Source organism: Acomys minous (genome assembly GCF_964271855.1).
Source record: "Acomys minous genome assembly, chromosome: 7".
Taxonomy (NCBI): domain Eukaryota; kingdom Metazoa; phylum Chordata; class Mammalia; order Rodentia; family Muridae; genus Acomys; species Acomys minous.
This window is the reverse complement of record NC_140488.1, coordinates 123,186,421-123,204,144: the sequence shown is the minus strand read 5'-3', so window position 1 is coordinate 123,204,144 and position 17,724 is coordinate 123,186,421. Positions and strand designations below refer to the sequence as shown.

Sequence of the window (17,724 nt, the reverse complement as noted above, 5' to 3'; positions counted from 1 at the left end):
CCCTTATTAGGTCATGTTTGGTAGCACCTGGAATTCCTCCTCATGCAAATAAGGCATTCTCAGCACCCTGGTCCCAGCCAATGATGTACACTTACCCTGTTACCCTCTACTCATCCTCCAAAGGTTTAAGTAGCCCTAATTCCTCCCAATTAAATGACCTGTTTCACTGAGAAGTCTGTTCCTGTGCAATAGGCTGTTCCTGCTTCCTGCTTTCTCCCCTCAGGATCACCTCAGCTATGGTGGCCAGAGGGGACTCTGCCAGGAAGAGCAGAGAAACAGAGTCGGAACCACATGTAATCATTTATTTTAAAGCTCATAGATACAGCCAAGTGTAGTGGCTCATAACTGTACTCCCAGGACTTGGGAGGCTGAGGTAAGAGGATGGCTATGAGTTTGAGGCCATCCAGGGATTGATTATGAACTTATATTTTCTTTACATGGTCTCTTTTTTTCCTTTATTAATTTATTCTTGTTACATCTCAATGGTTATCCCATCCCTTGTAGCCTCCCATTCTTCCCTCCCTCCCATTTTCCCCTTATTCCCCTCCCCTATGACTGTTCCTGAGGGGGATTACCTCCCCCTGTATGTTCATAGCAGCCTGATTCATAATAGCTAGAACATGGAAACAGCCTAAGTGTCCATCAGTAGAAGAATGGATAGAGAAACTGTGGTACATATACACTATGGAATACTACTCAGCTATTAAAAACAAGAAATGAGCATAATGAGTGAGTTAACCCAGAAGCAGAAAGACTTAAATGGTATATACTCACTTATATCTGCATATTAGCCCAAGGGGCATGTCCCACGAAAGCCTTCACTTACCAGGAAACTGAGACAGAGGGGAGGACATTCTATTGGGACTTTACATGGTCTCTTATTCTCCAGGATTATTCAAAGGATGGTCCCAAGGCTCCATTTGAATGGTTCCAGCAGAGAGGTACAGGGCTTCTTAAATGCTTAGCTTGGAAAATCACAAAAAGCCATCCCTACCACTTTTGTTGCTCAAATAATCTGAGAAAAGGAGCCCAGCATCACTGGAAACAGGGCAAATTGGCTTTATTGTTTCATAGGAAGCATTGCCAAATTAGTTTGCAGGGGAATATGTGGGTTGGAAGAAAGGCCAACAATCGATCACATATTTCATTTATATTCTTGTTGCATACCCCAAAGATATTAGGGACAATCTGAAAAAACTAGTAACTTGTTTTTTCAAAACTAATAATTTCACCTAACATTCTCCTATACACTTTGAAGACAGTCATTTTTATATGGTGAAGTTCATCCAGAGAGACATTTTGAGGATAAATATTGAAGCCAATTTTTGAAAACTGGTTGATATGAAATTTTTTGTTTATTTTGGAAAAGAACAATATACAATATCTAGTGCTTGTCATTAATCTTATGATTTTCTTTTTTAAATAGCTGCTGCCATCATGAGCAAAGTAAATCTTTCTGTGGATCCTTGCGACAATTTCTTCCGGTTTGCTTGTGATGGTTGGATAAGCAATAACCCAATTCCTGAAGATATGCCAAGCTATGGGGTTTATCCTTGGCTGAGACACAATGTTGACCTCAAGTTGAAGGGTAAGTTTCTACCAGAGTTTGGTGGTACTCTTTCCAGAATAATATCTGACAAGAAACATAGTTCAGTATTTGAATTTGGACTATCTGTTTTTGAAACTGTACTAAATTTATTTCCAAAAATTGTTTTAGTAGAAGATAGGAAATTTTCTGAATTTCAGATTCCTGATTTCTGTAACACAAGCATACTGCAGACTGTTAGTTTTTTGCTTGATAATGCAATGGTAAATTCTGTTTCAGGAGGTTAATAGAGTTTGGGAGCACAAGGATAGTTAATGACCAGTATGGTATATCAAGAAATGTATGGGTTTACTTTGTTGAAAGTAAGCCTCATTTCTTTCCTACTGTCTTCTGGATTTTAAATTTGCAGAATGTTTTTTAACACCTCATTGTCTTTTGCCCTCATTTTGAGAACACTGGATGACCCATGATTGTCATAATGTTCCTGTAAACTTCCAAGTTAGCTTTTGGGACACTTACCTTTCTCCCATGACCTTGGGAGCAATGACAAGCTCACATACACAGACTCACATGTGCACACAGACATTTTCATGTGTGCTTGTGTAATCCTGCCAAAAGTTGGAAACGTCTATTGCTGAACAAGACTGTGTTTGCAGTTAGTTTAATTCTTATATTAAGCTGTTGGAGCAAGCTTTTTCAGGAGGTAAGTAGGAAGATTTCAAAAACTAGATAAGGTAATTGTTTTTAGAAGATAAAAACCATATTTTTCTTCTTTTTGACAACTGTGTAAAGTATGTCTTGTAACTTGCATTCAGTAATACAAACCATTTGGGGGAACTGGGAAGAATTATAGTTCTTTCTTCCCCATGTCTATGTTTTTAAGATCTTAAGTGGGTGGATATTAAATATGCACCAATTTGTATATTGCATATAATGTGAAACCATTGGCTAAGTAATCAGAAACATATTTTAACTCTAAGAAAAATATATTTTCACAAAGAGACATAAATTACAGAAGTGTACTTTTTAAAATTAGGACTAAATTTTATTATATAGTCTTGATATATTATCAATGAGAGTTTTTAAGAATGTTAAGGGCTTTCTCTAACCTGACAGATAAGATTTCTGTGCTATGGAGACATAAATAACACCTTGAGCAGTGAATTCGTAGACTAATACTTATTTCTCTGTAAGATATTTTTTAAAAATTCTTTCTTTCTTTTATGTATATGGGTATTTTTCCTGCATGTATGTATGTGCACCACATGCTTTCGTGGTGTCTGCAGAGGTCAGAAGAGGGCATTTAAATCTTTAGGACTCAAGTTAAAGATGCTTGAGGTCCACTATCTATGTGGGTGCTAGGAATCAAACACTGGTCCTCTCTCTCTCTCTCTCTCTCTCTCTCTCTCTCTCTCTCTCTCTCTCTCCCTCCCTCCCTCCTCTCTCTCTTTTTTTGGTATTCGAGACAGGGTTTCTCTGTGTAGCCTCGACTGTCCTGGACTAACTTTGTAGACCAGGCTGGCCTTGAACTCACAGCAATCTGCCTGCCTCTGCTTCCTAAGTACTGGGATTAAAGGTGTGCGCCACCACCACCTGACTCTTTTCTTAAAAAATAAATAAAATGTGATTTTATTCCTCATGTATATGTGGTGTGTGTACTTATGTGTTTTCTAATATTTGGATGCCTGTGTGCACCGTGTGTGTGTGTGTGTGTGTGTGTGTGTGTGTGTGTGTGTGTGTGTGTTTGTGTGTGTGTAGAACCAAAGTTCACCAATAGGAGTCTTACTTGATCACTCGCCACCTTATTCATTGAGGCAGGATCTCTCAATTTAACCCAGAGCTTGCCAATATGGCTAGTCTGGCTAGCCTGGCTAACTAATTTGATATGGTGAAAGATCCCATCTCTCCACCATCTGAGGGCTAGAATTAAAGGAGAACTGCCACACTCACTGGGTATTTATGTGAGTTCTAGCAATCTGAACCTCTGTCCTTATGCTTGCTTGTCACGTGCTTTAATCACTGAACCATCTCTGGTGCTCCAAAACTTGTGTTTTCATTTAGATGAAATAAAAAAATAGAAATTTGCCCATGAGTCTACCTTATGAGTCTATATGCATAATTTTCTATGCATACCCATATTTCTAAAAAAGCTGATATCATGCATCTGAATGGAAATTGTTTTTAATAAATAAGATGTGGGTAAAGTCAATGGATAACATACTAGTAAGTTGCCTTGTGTGCACATCTCTATTTCCTTATCTACCTTTACCCATGGAATAAATCCCCAGAAAAAGAATCATTGGATTGAAATAGTATTTATAATTAAGTTTTGATGGATATATGCAAAGTACTCTTCAGAATTATTAGTTTTAGGCTTTTATTTTTTGTTGATGTTCAAAACAACTCTTTTCTTTCTCCTCTCTCTTTATTTTTCTCTGTCTCTGTCTCTGTCTGTTTATCTCTGTCTCTGTCTCTGTCTCTCTCTCTTTCTGTGTATGTTGTAAAGTACAGTAGAGGTTGGCAAACTGTAGCCAATGATCTATATCCAGCCCATTTCCTGTTTTTTTGAACACAGTTTTACTGGAGCACAACCACCTTTACTCAAATACACATAGTCAGTGGCTGCCTTTGCGCAGCAGTGGTAATGTTCAGTCATTGCTAGAGCAACCATATGGCCAGCACAGCTTGAGATATTTACTCTCTAATATTTATGGACAGAGACTGACAACTCTTGATAACAAAAGCAAGCTTTGTTATATTTATACTAGATCTGATTAGGCTTGTCGATAGATTTTTGGTAACTTCTCTGAAACTGTTTTAGATAAGAAAGTTAAGAAAGATTTATATAGTTTTCTCCCTACTTCTCTCTTGGGTGGAATCCCCAGAATGGTGTTGAATAAAAGCAGCAATAATAGGTGTAAGTTTTCTTTTAAAAATTTTTATTCATTTGTTTTTCTTTTAGTATTTTCATTTATTTATTTAATTACTTTACAGCCTGATACCAGGCCCCTCCTTCCTTTCCTCTCAGTCCCACTCTCACACCCCTCCTCCCATTCCCCTCCCCCAAAGTGGTAACAACCCACCCCAGCACCTAAAGTCGCAGCGGGACTAAGTACCTCCTTCCACATTGAGACCAGACTATGCAGCCCAGCTAGATTCTTATTCCTACCTTGAATAGTAATGGATCAAGGTTTCATCCCCTGACATGTGTGTATATGTATATTTTTTTCTGAAATTTATGCTAGTATTTCTTATTTTTTCCTAGTGTACAAAGGGCATACTCCAAGAACGTGTCTTTTTGCCATTTATCAGGAGACTTGGAATGTCTTTTACCTTTTTTCTAGATTTCCTCAGCTGAATTAAACTTATAATTTTGAAATAAATCTTACCTAAGAATGTTTCATTCTTAAGACATGGCTAGAATGCAATCAGTATTTTGTTTCATGCATTTGTGTCTGTGCTTACAATTCATATGTTTCTGTGGCTTTTGTGTGGCAGTTTTGTCTAATTCAGTTACAAAGATTGTCTTTGCTTTGGAAAACAAAGTAGCAGGCTTCTTGTGTATTTCTAAATTCTGGAAGGCACAATTCAAAGTCCTCTTGTGACAAGCACTGTAGTTGTCAAATGTAAGAAGTGATCATGGAACTCTTGTTTCAAGTGTTGCAAGTCATGTTTTTCATTGTAAGCCACTCAAGAGTATGAGGTTTTGAAGCCTAGAGGGCAGGTTTTGCATGTTGGTTTCTTTTCATTTGCTCTCTTTGTCCTTTGGGACGATGACTGATCTCTTTTTAGCTCAGTTTTCTAATTTTCAAAATGGCATAGAAGAACCAGCACAGAGGATTAAGGACTGGAAAAGATGATTCATAGAAGTTATTCACTTTAGCACATGGTTAAGCCCTCAACAAATATTTGTGTTTTGCATCTCTGAATTACTTCAAATGAAGTTAAGGTTCATGAAGTACCATCTACCAAATGTTTTATGTTTTGTGCTGGCTTTATCCTTTATAAATATCATGTACTTTTGAAAATGTTGAGTTCTATCAAGGTCTTTCCCCTCATTTTTGATAAAAAGAATGTCCCAAAATAAAGCACAATATTGCCAGGGAAAAGAATACCATTTTCTTACGGCTCGTAGAGAACACACAGATTTGGCTGTCCAGTTTGTGAAATAAAATGGATCTGACAGATCCAGCTGATGAAAAATTGCCCTCTATTGAAGGCAGCAACCAGGCTTTGTGAATTTTTCCCTTAAATGAAATGTATGACTCAGATTTCTACTTAGAAAATAACTATTTCTTGTTGTCTCAAAGAAGCAAGATGGTTTTGTGGAGGGGAAAAGACCAAATGTAGCGGTGTGGTGACCTAAAATATCCTTACTATAACCCTTCCCAGTCTGTCTTCATGTGACCATAAAGATGGAATGGCATGTACTATTTATGCATGAGAAATTGAGCCAGTGAGCACTTCTAAAACGTGAGGCAGAAGGAAGAGGTCTCAAGGTTGGGCCAGGCCATTTTTATCAAGGGATAGATATCTTGGCCAGTATTTTGTGAAGAAACACAATGTATTATTTTTAAAAATTATTTTCAAGTGGGCATGGGATGAGGAAGTATTAAGAATCAACCATCCAGTCAGGCATTGGTGGTGCATACCTTTAATCCCAGTACTCAGGATGCAGAGGCAGGTGAATTTTTGAGTTTGAGGCCGGCCTGGTCTACAAAGTGAGTTTAGGACAGTAAAAGCTACACAGAGACCCAAGCCATCAAAAACCAAAAACCAAACCCAACCAACCAACCAACCAAAAACCCCAAAGCAGCCCCCCCTCGCAAAAAAACAAAAAGAGTCAACCATCTGTTGTGTGGGCCTTTCCTTTCCTTTCCTTTCCTTTCCTCTCCTCTCCTTTCCTCTCCTCTCCTCTCCTCCCTTCCCCTCCCCTCCCCTCCCTCCTCCTCTTCCCTCCCTTCCTCCTTCTCCCTTCTCTCTTTCTTTGAGACAATGTCTCACTCTGTAGCCCAGGAAACTTTGTAGACTGGACCTCACTGAGTAGTTCTGGTTGAACTCAGACTTGGCAATTTTACTCCTACTAAAAAGCTCAGCCTTAATTATTTTGAATGAATCACCTGGACAAACTGGGTAAACCTGTTCAGAGAAGATTCAAAAAAAATTTTTTTAGAACTTGTTAGCTCTTTTAGGTATGGCCTCATAAGAAACCACTAACTGCATGTTTTATCATGCCACTGTCACTCACACACACACACACACACACACACACACACACACACACACACACATACACACACACATACACACACACAGGTACTGCATTGAGAAGTTACTTTTGTCTTCTAATTTTTCTTATTCATGCACCATTTGCATTTTTGGTGTATAGTGTGTTGGGGGAAACCTTTTCTAAAAATTTTAGAGTTGCTTAAGATACAGAATTTAATTTTTCTCATGACTTCAGATAATGCAAATGCATCTCTAGGATACACTCTCTTTCTAAGCAGGAAGATGACACAAGGATGTCATTAGGGATGGCTATCTGGTGTAAAAGCTTGTGTTCAATTAGTTGTGACAGTCTTCCCTTTGTTTTTCTCCTTATATATCTGTTTCTTCCTCTAGTTTATGTCTTTGTCTTACTCTGTGCCATGGGGCAGAGGGGCCCCCTGGCCCTGTAATGGGAAGAAAAAATAAGCAAACAGTTAAGGTTATTAAAACATTTTACCCCTGAGAACAGCAAGTAGGGAAACCATTTCTTTACTTTCTCTTAAGTATTCAGTTTCAGGTGTGGTCTACTCCTCTGTAGCTTTAATATAGGTTTTCTGACATTAGTAGCTCATATAAATACACTGAATATGCTCAAATGGAAGCAGCTCCACTCACTGCATTTATTCTGAAGGGTTTGATATTCTTGGGAAAATACATGGACTTCAAATAGATTCAAGTGTGTAGTACTTTGATTGTGGCAATAGACAATATATTAATAATGCCTGTGGTAAGACTGAAAGGTAGAACTTGCTTAAGAAGAGAATGCCCTGCTTTGCCTGCAAATCTTTCAATCAGGTACTGTAGCATGACTCTCAGTTGAATTTCTCCAGTCATTTTTTCTGGATGTTGTAACTGATTTGATGATGTTACTTTTGCTTGTTTTTTCAATTAGGTTAATCCAGTTGTTAACTGCTGGATGTTTTCAAGATGGTTGATTTGATGATGTTTTACTATCTATCTAGTACTTAAAAAAACTAATTATTATTATGTATATAGTGCTCTGCCTGCATGTACACCTGCAGGCCAGAAGAGGGCAACAGATCTCATTATAGATGGTTGTGAGCCACCATGTGCTTGCTGGGAGTTGAACTCAGGAAGTCTGAAAGAATGGTCAGTACTCTTAACCTCTGAGCCATCTCTCCAGCCCCTATCTAGTACTTTTATATGTCTTCTATTTGTTATTTGTTCTTTTGCCTTTTTATTGTATACTTAATAAACTCAAACACTGAGAACTGAAAGTATGGCTATTGTGGATTGCTCTTTGTGTAGAAGAATTGCACTGACTAATCTATGTAGTCAAGACTATCTACTGAACATTCACTTTTTTTCCTGGCATGAATTGTGTTTAGTTACAAATAACAGACACTCCAATTTTAACTAGCTTAGGAAGAAAATCTAGCCAAAAAGTGCAGTGTTTTTTAGACTCCAGGTAAGATTCTATTTAGCAGCTGAACCATGTCATTAAGGGAACACTCCTTTTTTTCTCTATTTTGAAAACTTTATTGTGTGAAGGTCAAATTTTCCGTGAGGATAACTTAAAGGGACACATTTTCTTTGTACTTCTTTATCTCCTATGCTAACAAAACACTTGTACATGATATAAATATGAAAATATAAAATAATTAAAATACAATCATAAAAATAAACAAAACATCTGGTTGCTTTTAGAACCAGTCCAACAGACTTAGAAAGAAGCATGACACAGTACATAACAGAGAGATGTCAAGTAAACATTTGTTGAAGAAAGGAGAGAAGAAATGTTCTTTTTGTGTGCAGCTGATGCAGTAATTGTCATGGATGGCTGAGTGGGGACAGGTGGAGTTTTCTCTTTTTCTTTTCCTTTTTGTTCCTGGGGCCTTGTACATAGTCCAGAAGTGTCCTGAGATACAACCAGAATTTGCTCACGATAGGAAAGGAGGAGAAATTGTCTAATTTCTTGGCCTTAGGGAGTGAGAACAGGGAGGAACATGGACAGTTAGTTAGACATAGGCCTTTCCAAGACTCCTCTGTAGTATAATCTTATGCAAAATATTGATGAGGACAATAAGAATTGATAATATGAGGTTCAAGTTTGGGCTCTGAAAGGAACTGAGACTACCACTTGTAAATCATCTCACCTTCAGGAAGTCTTTAAACCTTAGTTACATATGTGATGAACCTGTTAGTGAATTCAACAAGATACTTAGAAATGTTATTTTGCATAGGATTAAGTAAATGCAATCTATGATTATTGTTAGTCTTGTAAAGATTAAAAGAACATTTAAAAGCTTTTAATGCATAGTGAATACATAGTGAATACTGAAGAAATAAAAATAGCTTTTATTGATTCCCAAATTTTAACACTATTAAAATGGAATACTGTAGTCTACTGTAGTCTTCAAAGACTCAACATGAAGAAACTGAACCTGAGAGAGGCAAGCCTGAGAGTGTGTTTTGTGATGCTCTAAAAGAGTGTATCACAAATATAGTAATTTTTAAACAGTAGAAATTAATTTAGCTCATGTTTCTCCAGGCTGATGTAGGCTGCTATTGGCCTCTGGTGAAGGTCTTTATACTGTGTCATAACATGGAGAGCAGGCAAACAAGAACATAAAGCAGAGAGAAAAAGGAGTGGCACTGTCTTGATAGATAACCAGGTCCTCCAAATGATACCATTAATTGACTTATGACAACAGAACCCTTGTGGCCTAATCACTTTTTAAAAGGTCGCACCTTGGGATTGGGATGTAGGTTATTGGTAGAGTACTTGCCTTATGTGTTCTAGATCCTCTCTTGGTGCTGTTTAAATTTTTTCCCATCAATTTTCTCTTCTCTCTTTTTATTCCTTTGCTCCTAAGGGATCCTTAACTCAGCCCCACAGGCCCCCAAGAGGACCACTGACAGAATTCAAGGATCTGAATGAGAAAAAGTGACTATATACTTACATTCATCTCTGTGAACACAGCAGCATTTGTGACTTTTGTTTGTGATTATTTTCCTAAGTTATTTGAAATGTTGCATGTGGATAGATGATGGTATCTGCTTGTATCACCATTTCAAATCTTAGTGGTAGTTAGACAATAGGTCTGATATTGTCATTTAATGAATTAATGAAGTAGCTGTGTGTTGTGAATGACATGGTAAATCCAAAAGGCTTTTTTTTCCTTTTTTTGTATGTGGAAGCTTTATTTCAGTTTGCCCCACAATCACTTGAGGATGGGCTTAGTGAACCCATGTCCACAAGGGTTTTTTAAACTGTGTTTTGGAATACCTGGTTTCTTTTGTGAACCTATGTTTACAAAGCTCCTTCAACAGGCCACTGTCTAGACTCTTTTGATAATAAGCACATTACTGGCAGTTAATATATGTTTCTGAGGATGTTTGATGAAACTGCACATTTGGGTTCAGAGGCTTGTGCCAATAGCAACTCTTGAACTGATGAAAGACTAGCCCAGGCCATGGAAGAAGTATCTTTTCAGTTGAGCTTGCTAACTGCTGCCATGTGTTAAATCTAGGAATTAAAGAAAATTCTCAACTCTAGTTGATGTAGCTTCTGTCACAAAGTAGTTAGAAAAACTTATGAATTGTACTGATGATAGAGAAAGCAATATACTAAATAGGATGTACATCAATAACCACAGCAGTACATGATGTAAGGAAGAAGTAAATATCCGTCCTTGAAAACAGGGACCATTAGTTGAGCTTGAAGTCATGGGCTATGGTAGGGTAAGGAGATTATACATCTGGAGGTGCTTGGAGCCAGATTCCAAAAACAAGACCTGTTACTTTGTTAGAAGGAAAGGATAAATAGGGAAGAGATGACAGAAGCAAGATGGGTGAATATAGCTCTTGGACTGCCTTCCTTCCTGTCTTAAAAATTTTTTTACTTATGTACTTTATGTATTTGAGAACTCTATTTCTCATATGTACACCTGCTTGCCAGAAGAGAGCACCAGATCCCATTATAGATGGTTGTGAGCCACCATTTGGCTTCTGGGAATTGAACTCAGGACCTCTGGAAGAGCAGCCAGTGCTTTTAACTGCTGAATCATCTTTCCAGCTCCTCCTTCTTTTCTTTCTTTAGATTTTTTTAAAAACTTGAAACAGAGAATGCTGAATTTCTGAGAAGTGGAACAACAGCCTCAAAATTCTCTGCATGAGAATATTGATGGCAAAAAAAAAAAAAAAAAGAAAGAAAGAAAGAAAAAAAAAGAGTGGGAGGGTAGCCAAGGGGGCATTTTGGTTGCTTAAGTATTCTAACAGTATGAAAAGTTTCCTGTGAGCTTGAAAGTTGGAGGAGGAAGGAAACATTTTACTCTAGGAGATCATTGACTAAATTTAGGTTCTTTCAACTAAATACATGTTGTTTGCTATGGCTGATGACACAGGATATGTGTGTCCTGAGAAAGAAAGCTGTGCACACCCACAATGCCACCTCTTCACCTGCCCACACCCAGGTCCTGTTTTCCATGGTTAGTATGTACCTGAAATTTTCTTTACAGTTGCACTTAAGAGTTTGCATATTTTTGAAAAACCACTTCCGGAAACAGGAGGGCTGTTTGGCAGGTGTAGAAAACCCCTGCCTGGCTTTGGTGGTAACAGCTGGAAGGCATATTCATATGATCTTGGGTGGCTACAATTCCTGAAGTTCCTCCAAGTAGCCATATGTTATTGCTGTTGGTTGCTAGAAATTAGAGCCACAATGGAGTGAAAATGCGGGATTGTTGGTGAGAATTCCCAAAGGCATCCAGACTTCCTGATAGAAGCAGAGAACTCAGATTTCCTTTGCTGTAGATTAGAAGGGAAATCTGTTACTTCTATAATCTTCCTCTTGGTTACGGACAAGAGGAAGATACGAGAAATAGTAAAATGGTGGTTGAATCTTCAAAAGTGCATGGTGGAAGTGAGTTGCTAATTTCCTACCTTTATTTCTGGACTCTCTAACTAGATGAATTATGAGAAATCTTTATCTGTGACTGAAGGTGTATATAGGTTAAACATCTTTACAACGTGGCAATTCCTTGTACAGGGAAAGGCCTATCAGCACCATGAACTTCATAGAGATGTTATCATTTAATCATACCCTTACTTCCATTTGTTAAACTGCCTAAGGTCTGTTGGAGATGGTTTTGTGAATTTAGTGATATGAGAACCATCGAGTGTGACTAGTCTATTGGTATGCTTTGTTAGTTGACACTGAAGAATGCCAAGAAACACTCCTGCTCACTTACTAATTTGTCTTGACTTACATTGCCTTACATTTTGCCTAACACCATGGAATAATTTAAGAAGACAAAAGACACCCGCCCTCTCCAAGCTACACTTTGCATTGCATTCCCACCACTGAAAGTATATTGAGATGTAAAATTCTGCTCTGCTAATTGAGGTCAAAGGTGTTGCTTTCCTTCTGGAACCTCTGAGCTGTGGTGTGTGTGTGTGTGTGTGTGTGTGTGTGTGTGTGTGTGTGTGTGCATGTGTGTGTGTGCACGTGCACGTACTTTACTTAAATCCAAATACAGCTTTGGTATTCTTGGTGTATTTATTTCTCCTAGAATTAAAATATTGAATTTTTTCTTTGTTTTTTTTGAGACAACGTTTCTCTGTGTAACAGCTCTAGCTATCCTGGAACTCCCTCTGTAGACCAGGCTGGCCTTGAACTCATAGTGATCTGTCTGCCTCTGCCTCCTAAGTGCTGGGATTAAAGGTGTGGGCCACCACTGCCTGACAAAATATTGGTTCTTTTGAAGTGGTAACTTTTTAGCTATGTGCAGTATTGTAACTTCTATGTATTTGACTTAAAATTAAGTCAGTGAATGCACAATATGGTCTTCCATAGCCATCCCAAATTTAATACCATATTTCATTGAATTAAGAGTATTGGCAACTGTAACACCTACCATTACTTATCATGTGCCAAGGTAAAGTAGACTATAATTCAATACATTTATATCCCTGGGGATTTCTATTTTGTGTTTACAGACTTTCTTTTAAACCTACCTAGATGTTAATTTATATGCCAAATTCTTATTTTATGTTCATTAAAATGGAGGATGCAAGTAAAAACACACAAAACAAAACACTGATTCGGGCATTACTAAAATTTGCTTACAGTGTCTTTTAGATTTTGAATCATCATCTTTGTTTTGCTACAAAATACCATCTTGCTCATGAAGAGCAGCAGTGATTCAACATTTCTTTAGAAATCATCCCCTGTCAATTATCTAAGACCATTTCTATGAACATGGCCTTCTAGTATGTCCGATAAGCTTCCATTTCATTGTCAAGTTGTGCTGAAATCTTTCTGAAGTCCTAAGTGTCACCTTCCCATCCTTGCATACAGCTCATTTTAGGTACTGCTTGGAGAGTGCCTATGGTCATGTTGGTGCCTGGGCAGGTAACAGTAGTTATGTGGTCACCAGGTAGATTGTTTGAAAACAAAGTCCAGTTTCAGAGATGATAACATGCGAAAAAGTATTCATTTTGGGATCAAAGTATGAAATATAAGTATATACTTTTATTTTTTCTCTACTTGGTGTTGAACCCAGGGACTTATTCATGATAGGCAAGCACTTTACCACTATGTTCCCACCACGTTAGGGCCTCAGCCCCATCTCTGACTTTTTAAATTTTGAGGTAGAGTTTCACTAAGTTGCCTAGCTGCACTTGAACTGGATCTGCAGTTCAGTCAGTGTTTGAACTCCCTGGGATTACAGACCTGCACAGCCAGGCACTTTACCTGATTCAGTCAATCTGAGAAGAAAACTGAGAGGGTACAGTGTTGGCAAGTCTCAGACACTGCCCACTCTCCTAGTGTGGGTAGTGGTGTATTGAGTAGCTAGCTAGGCTTCTGTACATCAAAGGAAACAGCCTGTCACAAAAAAATTCAGTCCTCTCCAGGGTACGTGGGTGTTTGATTTCTTCCCCTTCATATCATTTAAACGAAAACCTGCATGTTGCAAATATCATTGTACTGTGTAAATAAAAAGATTTTTTTAGGGTCTATGAATTTACTTGAAAAGAAGTACAAGAATTTAAAAGAAAACAACTCTTGTGGTACAAGGAAATTTCCTTCCCTTAATTTTCTGAGAGATTTTTCTTTCAGTTCATTTTCTTTTGATTTTCTCCCCCCAAAACTTACATTCATTAGGAAATGTTTATTCAATTGCATATTTACAACCTATGAATTAATAATGCCATCATGATTAATAACATCCATGTGGATGCTTAATGAATTAGTAATAATGGACTGTTTGCTTTGACATGTCAATAAAACATTGTGAAAAGGCACTTCCCATAAGAGGAAAATTAATTGTATGTCAGTTGGATGATAGCTTGTCACAAAAAAGTTTGTTTGGAAAGTCTCATTGGTGTTGATGTCTGCATAGTGGGAGTCACTTAAAAAAAGATCCATAGATTTTATATACATATAAGAAAGGGATTTGAGAGATGACTCCACTTTTGTAGAGGACCTGGGTTCACTTCCCTGCATCCACATCAGGTAGCTCACAACCTTCTGTAACTCCAGTTCCAGAGCATGTGATGCCCTCTGGCTGTCTGTAGGTATATAATGCATAGAAACTCACACAGCTTTACACACAGACACATAAAAAATAATCAATATGTCTTTAAGAGGAAGCGAAACTTTTCTTTACTGTGCAGTTCTGATAGGCGCAGGTGCACACATTTGTGGCAAAGAAAAATGCACGAACATACAAATATGTGCTAACTTACAATTTTGCCTATGTTTGTAACTGTAGAGACTTCCTATAGTGGCTGTTTAGATTAAGTTCCAAATTGCATGGCTTCTACTACCGTCTGGTCCATTCTAAATTCATAATTCATTTCCCCCAAGGCCCCAGCATTTTTTATATTGTTTATTCCTTTAGAGAATCCTTTTGCCATCAGTCTTCAGTCTAATTCTGGGATGTCGGCAGCCATCATTGCTTATTTCTGTCTTTGCCCTACATCCGATGAAGTGAAGGTCAAGGAAATTATGTGACTTGCCCAAACCAATCCAGCCATATAATTTGTCCCCCACAGATTATGGGTCTACCATTTCAAATGTCTCCGATTTTAACCCAGGCGGAAAGAGCTGCAGGAGTGGAGACTCGGTCCAGCTGGTGCCTTTGAGGAAATTCAAGAAGCTCAGTGTGCTTAGAGCTCTGACTTAAAAGGGAAGAGGACCAAAAGACAAAAACAGAAGAGGAGGGCAGGGGCCAGAGCACACTGGCCTTGTAGGCTGTGTAAAGATCTTAGATTTTATCCTAAGGCAATGGGAAGCCATTTGTAAATGTCATGTCAAGGGACCTGATGAGTGATGTGATCTGCTGAAGCATAGTGGCTGTCTGTGGAGAATACCTTGGAGGCAGAAGCTGATGTATTAGACACCAGTTCATAAGACCCCCATCCGGCCCATCCAAATGAAGGAGAATTAGTTGCAGGGAACGCTGAAGCATATTTATTATCTTTTTGTTTATTTTTCCTTAAGTCAGTAGGAAGGGTCACTGTCTTACCTTCATAGCCTCTGGTTTCTGTGACCTCAGGATGTTCCCAAGTGTCCTCAGTCAGGGGCAGCATCTGGCAGGGAAGCCATCATAGCATCTGGTGGGTACAGTAGTTAGCACACAGCCTTTTAGTCCTTTGACCTTTTGGAGTTCTCTGGTGATGCTAAAGAGCCTATTGCTTATTCTTTTTCTGGGAGAAGAATCTGGACAGAGAAACAAAGAGAGTATAGCTTTTGATTCTCTATTGTCATCAACCCAGTTTTCAAGAGATAGTCTCACTGGACCACACCTTATGGTTTGAAAAGCCAGGAATAGAACATGTCCACCTCTTACCTCCTCATGTTAGGTGGAAGTATAAACAGAGGTTAGTTGGGATGTGGTTTTTCAAAGCTATGTTTACAGTGTTTTGATGCTGCTTTTATAGATGAGAGAGGAATCACAAAGTCTGGAGCTCACATTTTAGGAATTGGGGGATACAATATATGTCCCCCTCTTTTCCCCTATAGGGTGTTATACAAGCTAGAATTGAGAACAAATGTCGTATGTCATTTTCTCTACTTTGAAAATCTTCCTGATATAGCATATATCACTCCCAAACCAGTAAATGAACCCTCACCTCAAACCCCTTTGCATTTTACTTTTAAGAAAGAGTTGTTCTAAATCTGGAACTGGCAAATCTGTGGAACTCAAATCAAAATGCAAGGAGACACTTCCTAAGACAAAACAAACTATTTAGTGCTATCCTTAGAGAATACTGGCACTGAATAAAGAGGAGTTGCAGGGCTCAGGGTGTAGCTCTGTGGAATACTTGCCTAGAATGCACAAAGCCGCAAGTTTGATCCTCAACGCTGTGTAAAATCTGACATGGCAGTGTATGCACATAATCCTATATAATCAGGAGGTGGAGGCAGAAGGCAAAAGGATCAGAAGTTCCAAGTCTTTCTTAGCTGCATAAGGAAATTGAAATTATAGATCCGGCCTCAACAAACAAACAAACATTCTAAAGTAACAAAAGCAGAAGGAAAAAAAGTGTGGGGGGGGGATAGTTCAGTTGGTAAAATTCATGCCTTGAATTCTATCCCCAGAATCCATCTTAACACTGGGAAGGCAGACAGGCACATTCCTGGGGCTTGCTGGCCAACCAGCCTAATATACTCAGCAATTTATAAGCCACTGAGAGACTTTGTCTCAAAAAAGGGAGGGTGGTCTAGAGAGAACACTTGCCATGCAAATGTAATGACCTGAGTTCAGATGCTCAGAGCCAATTTGTGGCAGTTTTATTGAGAATGGCCCTCATGGGATCATATATTTGAACACTTGGTCTTCAACTGATAGAACTATTTGGAAGAACTGGAGGTATAGTCTTGTTGGAAGACCACTGAGGGTGGGCTTTGAAGTTAATGTGTATATGTATATATGTGTATACATGCATAGAGAGAGAGGGGGAGTGCAAGAAGAGGAGAAGGAGGAAGAGGAGGAGGAGGAGAAACAAAACCAATAAAGAAATAGAGTTGTAACTGAAGAAAGGAACTGCCTTACTTGATCTTGGGTGGGATAAAATTCTAGATAACAAGAATTACTGGTAATATCTGTTGTTTTAAAGTAATTATTTTCAAAGTGAATTCTCTGGACCGGAGATACCAGCATTACCTTGGAGTTCACTTGAATTGTAAAATTATAGACTCAATCCCAGACCTACTGAATCAGATATTCTAAAAGGACCCAACTATCTGTTCTGTAATCTCTCCTAATCGTGATGCCCACTCAAGTTTGGCTGCAATTGGCTTGGCTTGGAACATGAGGTGAAGGAAAATCTTGAGCAAGGCTGCATGTAACCAGTTACGGTTGAAGGATCTGTTGGGAAATTCTACAAGGGCACTGGTGTTTCTAGTATAGCACTGGAAAGCCTATTTATCCCTCAGAAAAATAAGTTTTGGAACTTTGCTGGGTATTTGATGACCAATTGAACATTAGTTCCAGAATTGGGTCCAGGCCCAAATTCTAACTTTGAGTAGAACTTGAATAAGTTCTTAGAGTTGTTTTCCAACCTACAGAGTGGGACTAATAATAAATACCTCTTAGGGATGGTTGGGAGGTTAACTCTGGGCAAGAGCAACATACTATACACAGCACAGATGATTAATAATCAGCAGCACTATTATCGAGTCCTTGGCTATCTCAGGACTACTCAGGAAGGACCAATGCAGGGAGTATGTAACCATGCATGGCTTTTGCCTAAGAAGGTTGAAATAGGAGACAAGGGGGAAAAAGACAACTAGAATTTTTATTTTAGGTGAAACTGAAGGTGAATTTTAATGGTTTCAGTTTTAGAGCAGCCTTTACATTGAATTATTGAAATAGAGAAGCTATTTTCCTGAGTTTAAATATAATATTGGCAGATCCATTGTAATGCTGTGCTATCAAAGA

At 38.4% G+C, this 17,724-nt stretch overlaps 1 protein-coding gene across 1 annotated transcript in view; it reads left to right on the top strand.

Annotated features, from left to right (window-relative positions):
* Positions 1-17,724, top strand: part of PHEX (phosphate regulating endopeptidase X-linked) — a 222,484-nt gene that overhangs the window by 21,318 nt on the left and 183,442 nt on the right. The window contains exon 8 of the mRNA XM_084791126.1: positions 1,427-1,588. Coding sequence (XP_084647252.1) covers positions 1,427-1,588 — 162 coding nt within the window. The remainder of the gene's footprint in view (positions 1-1,426; positions 1,589-17,724) is intronic.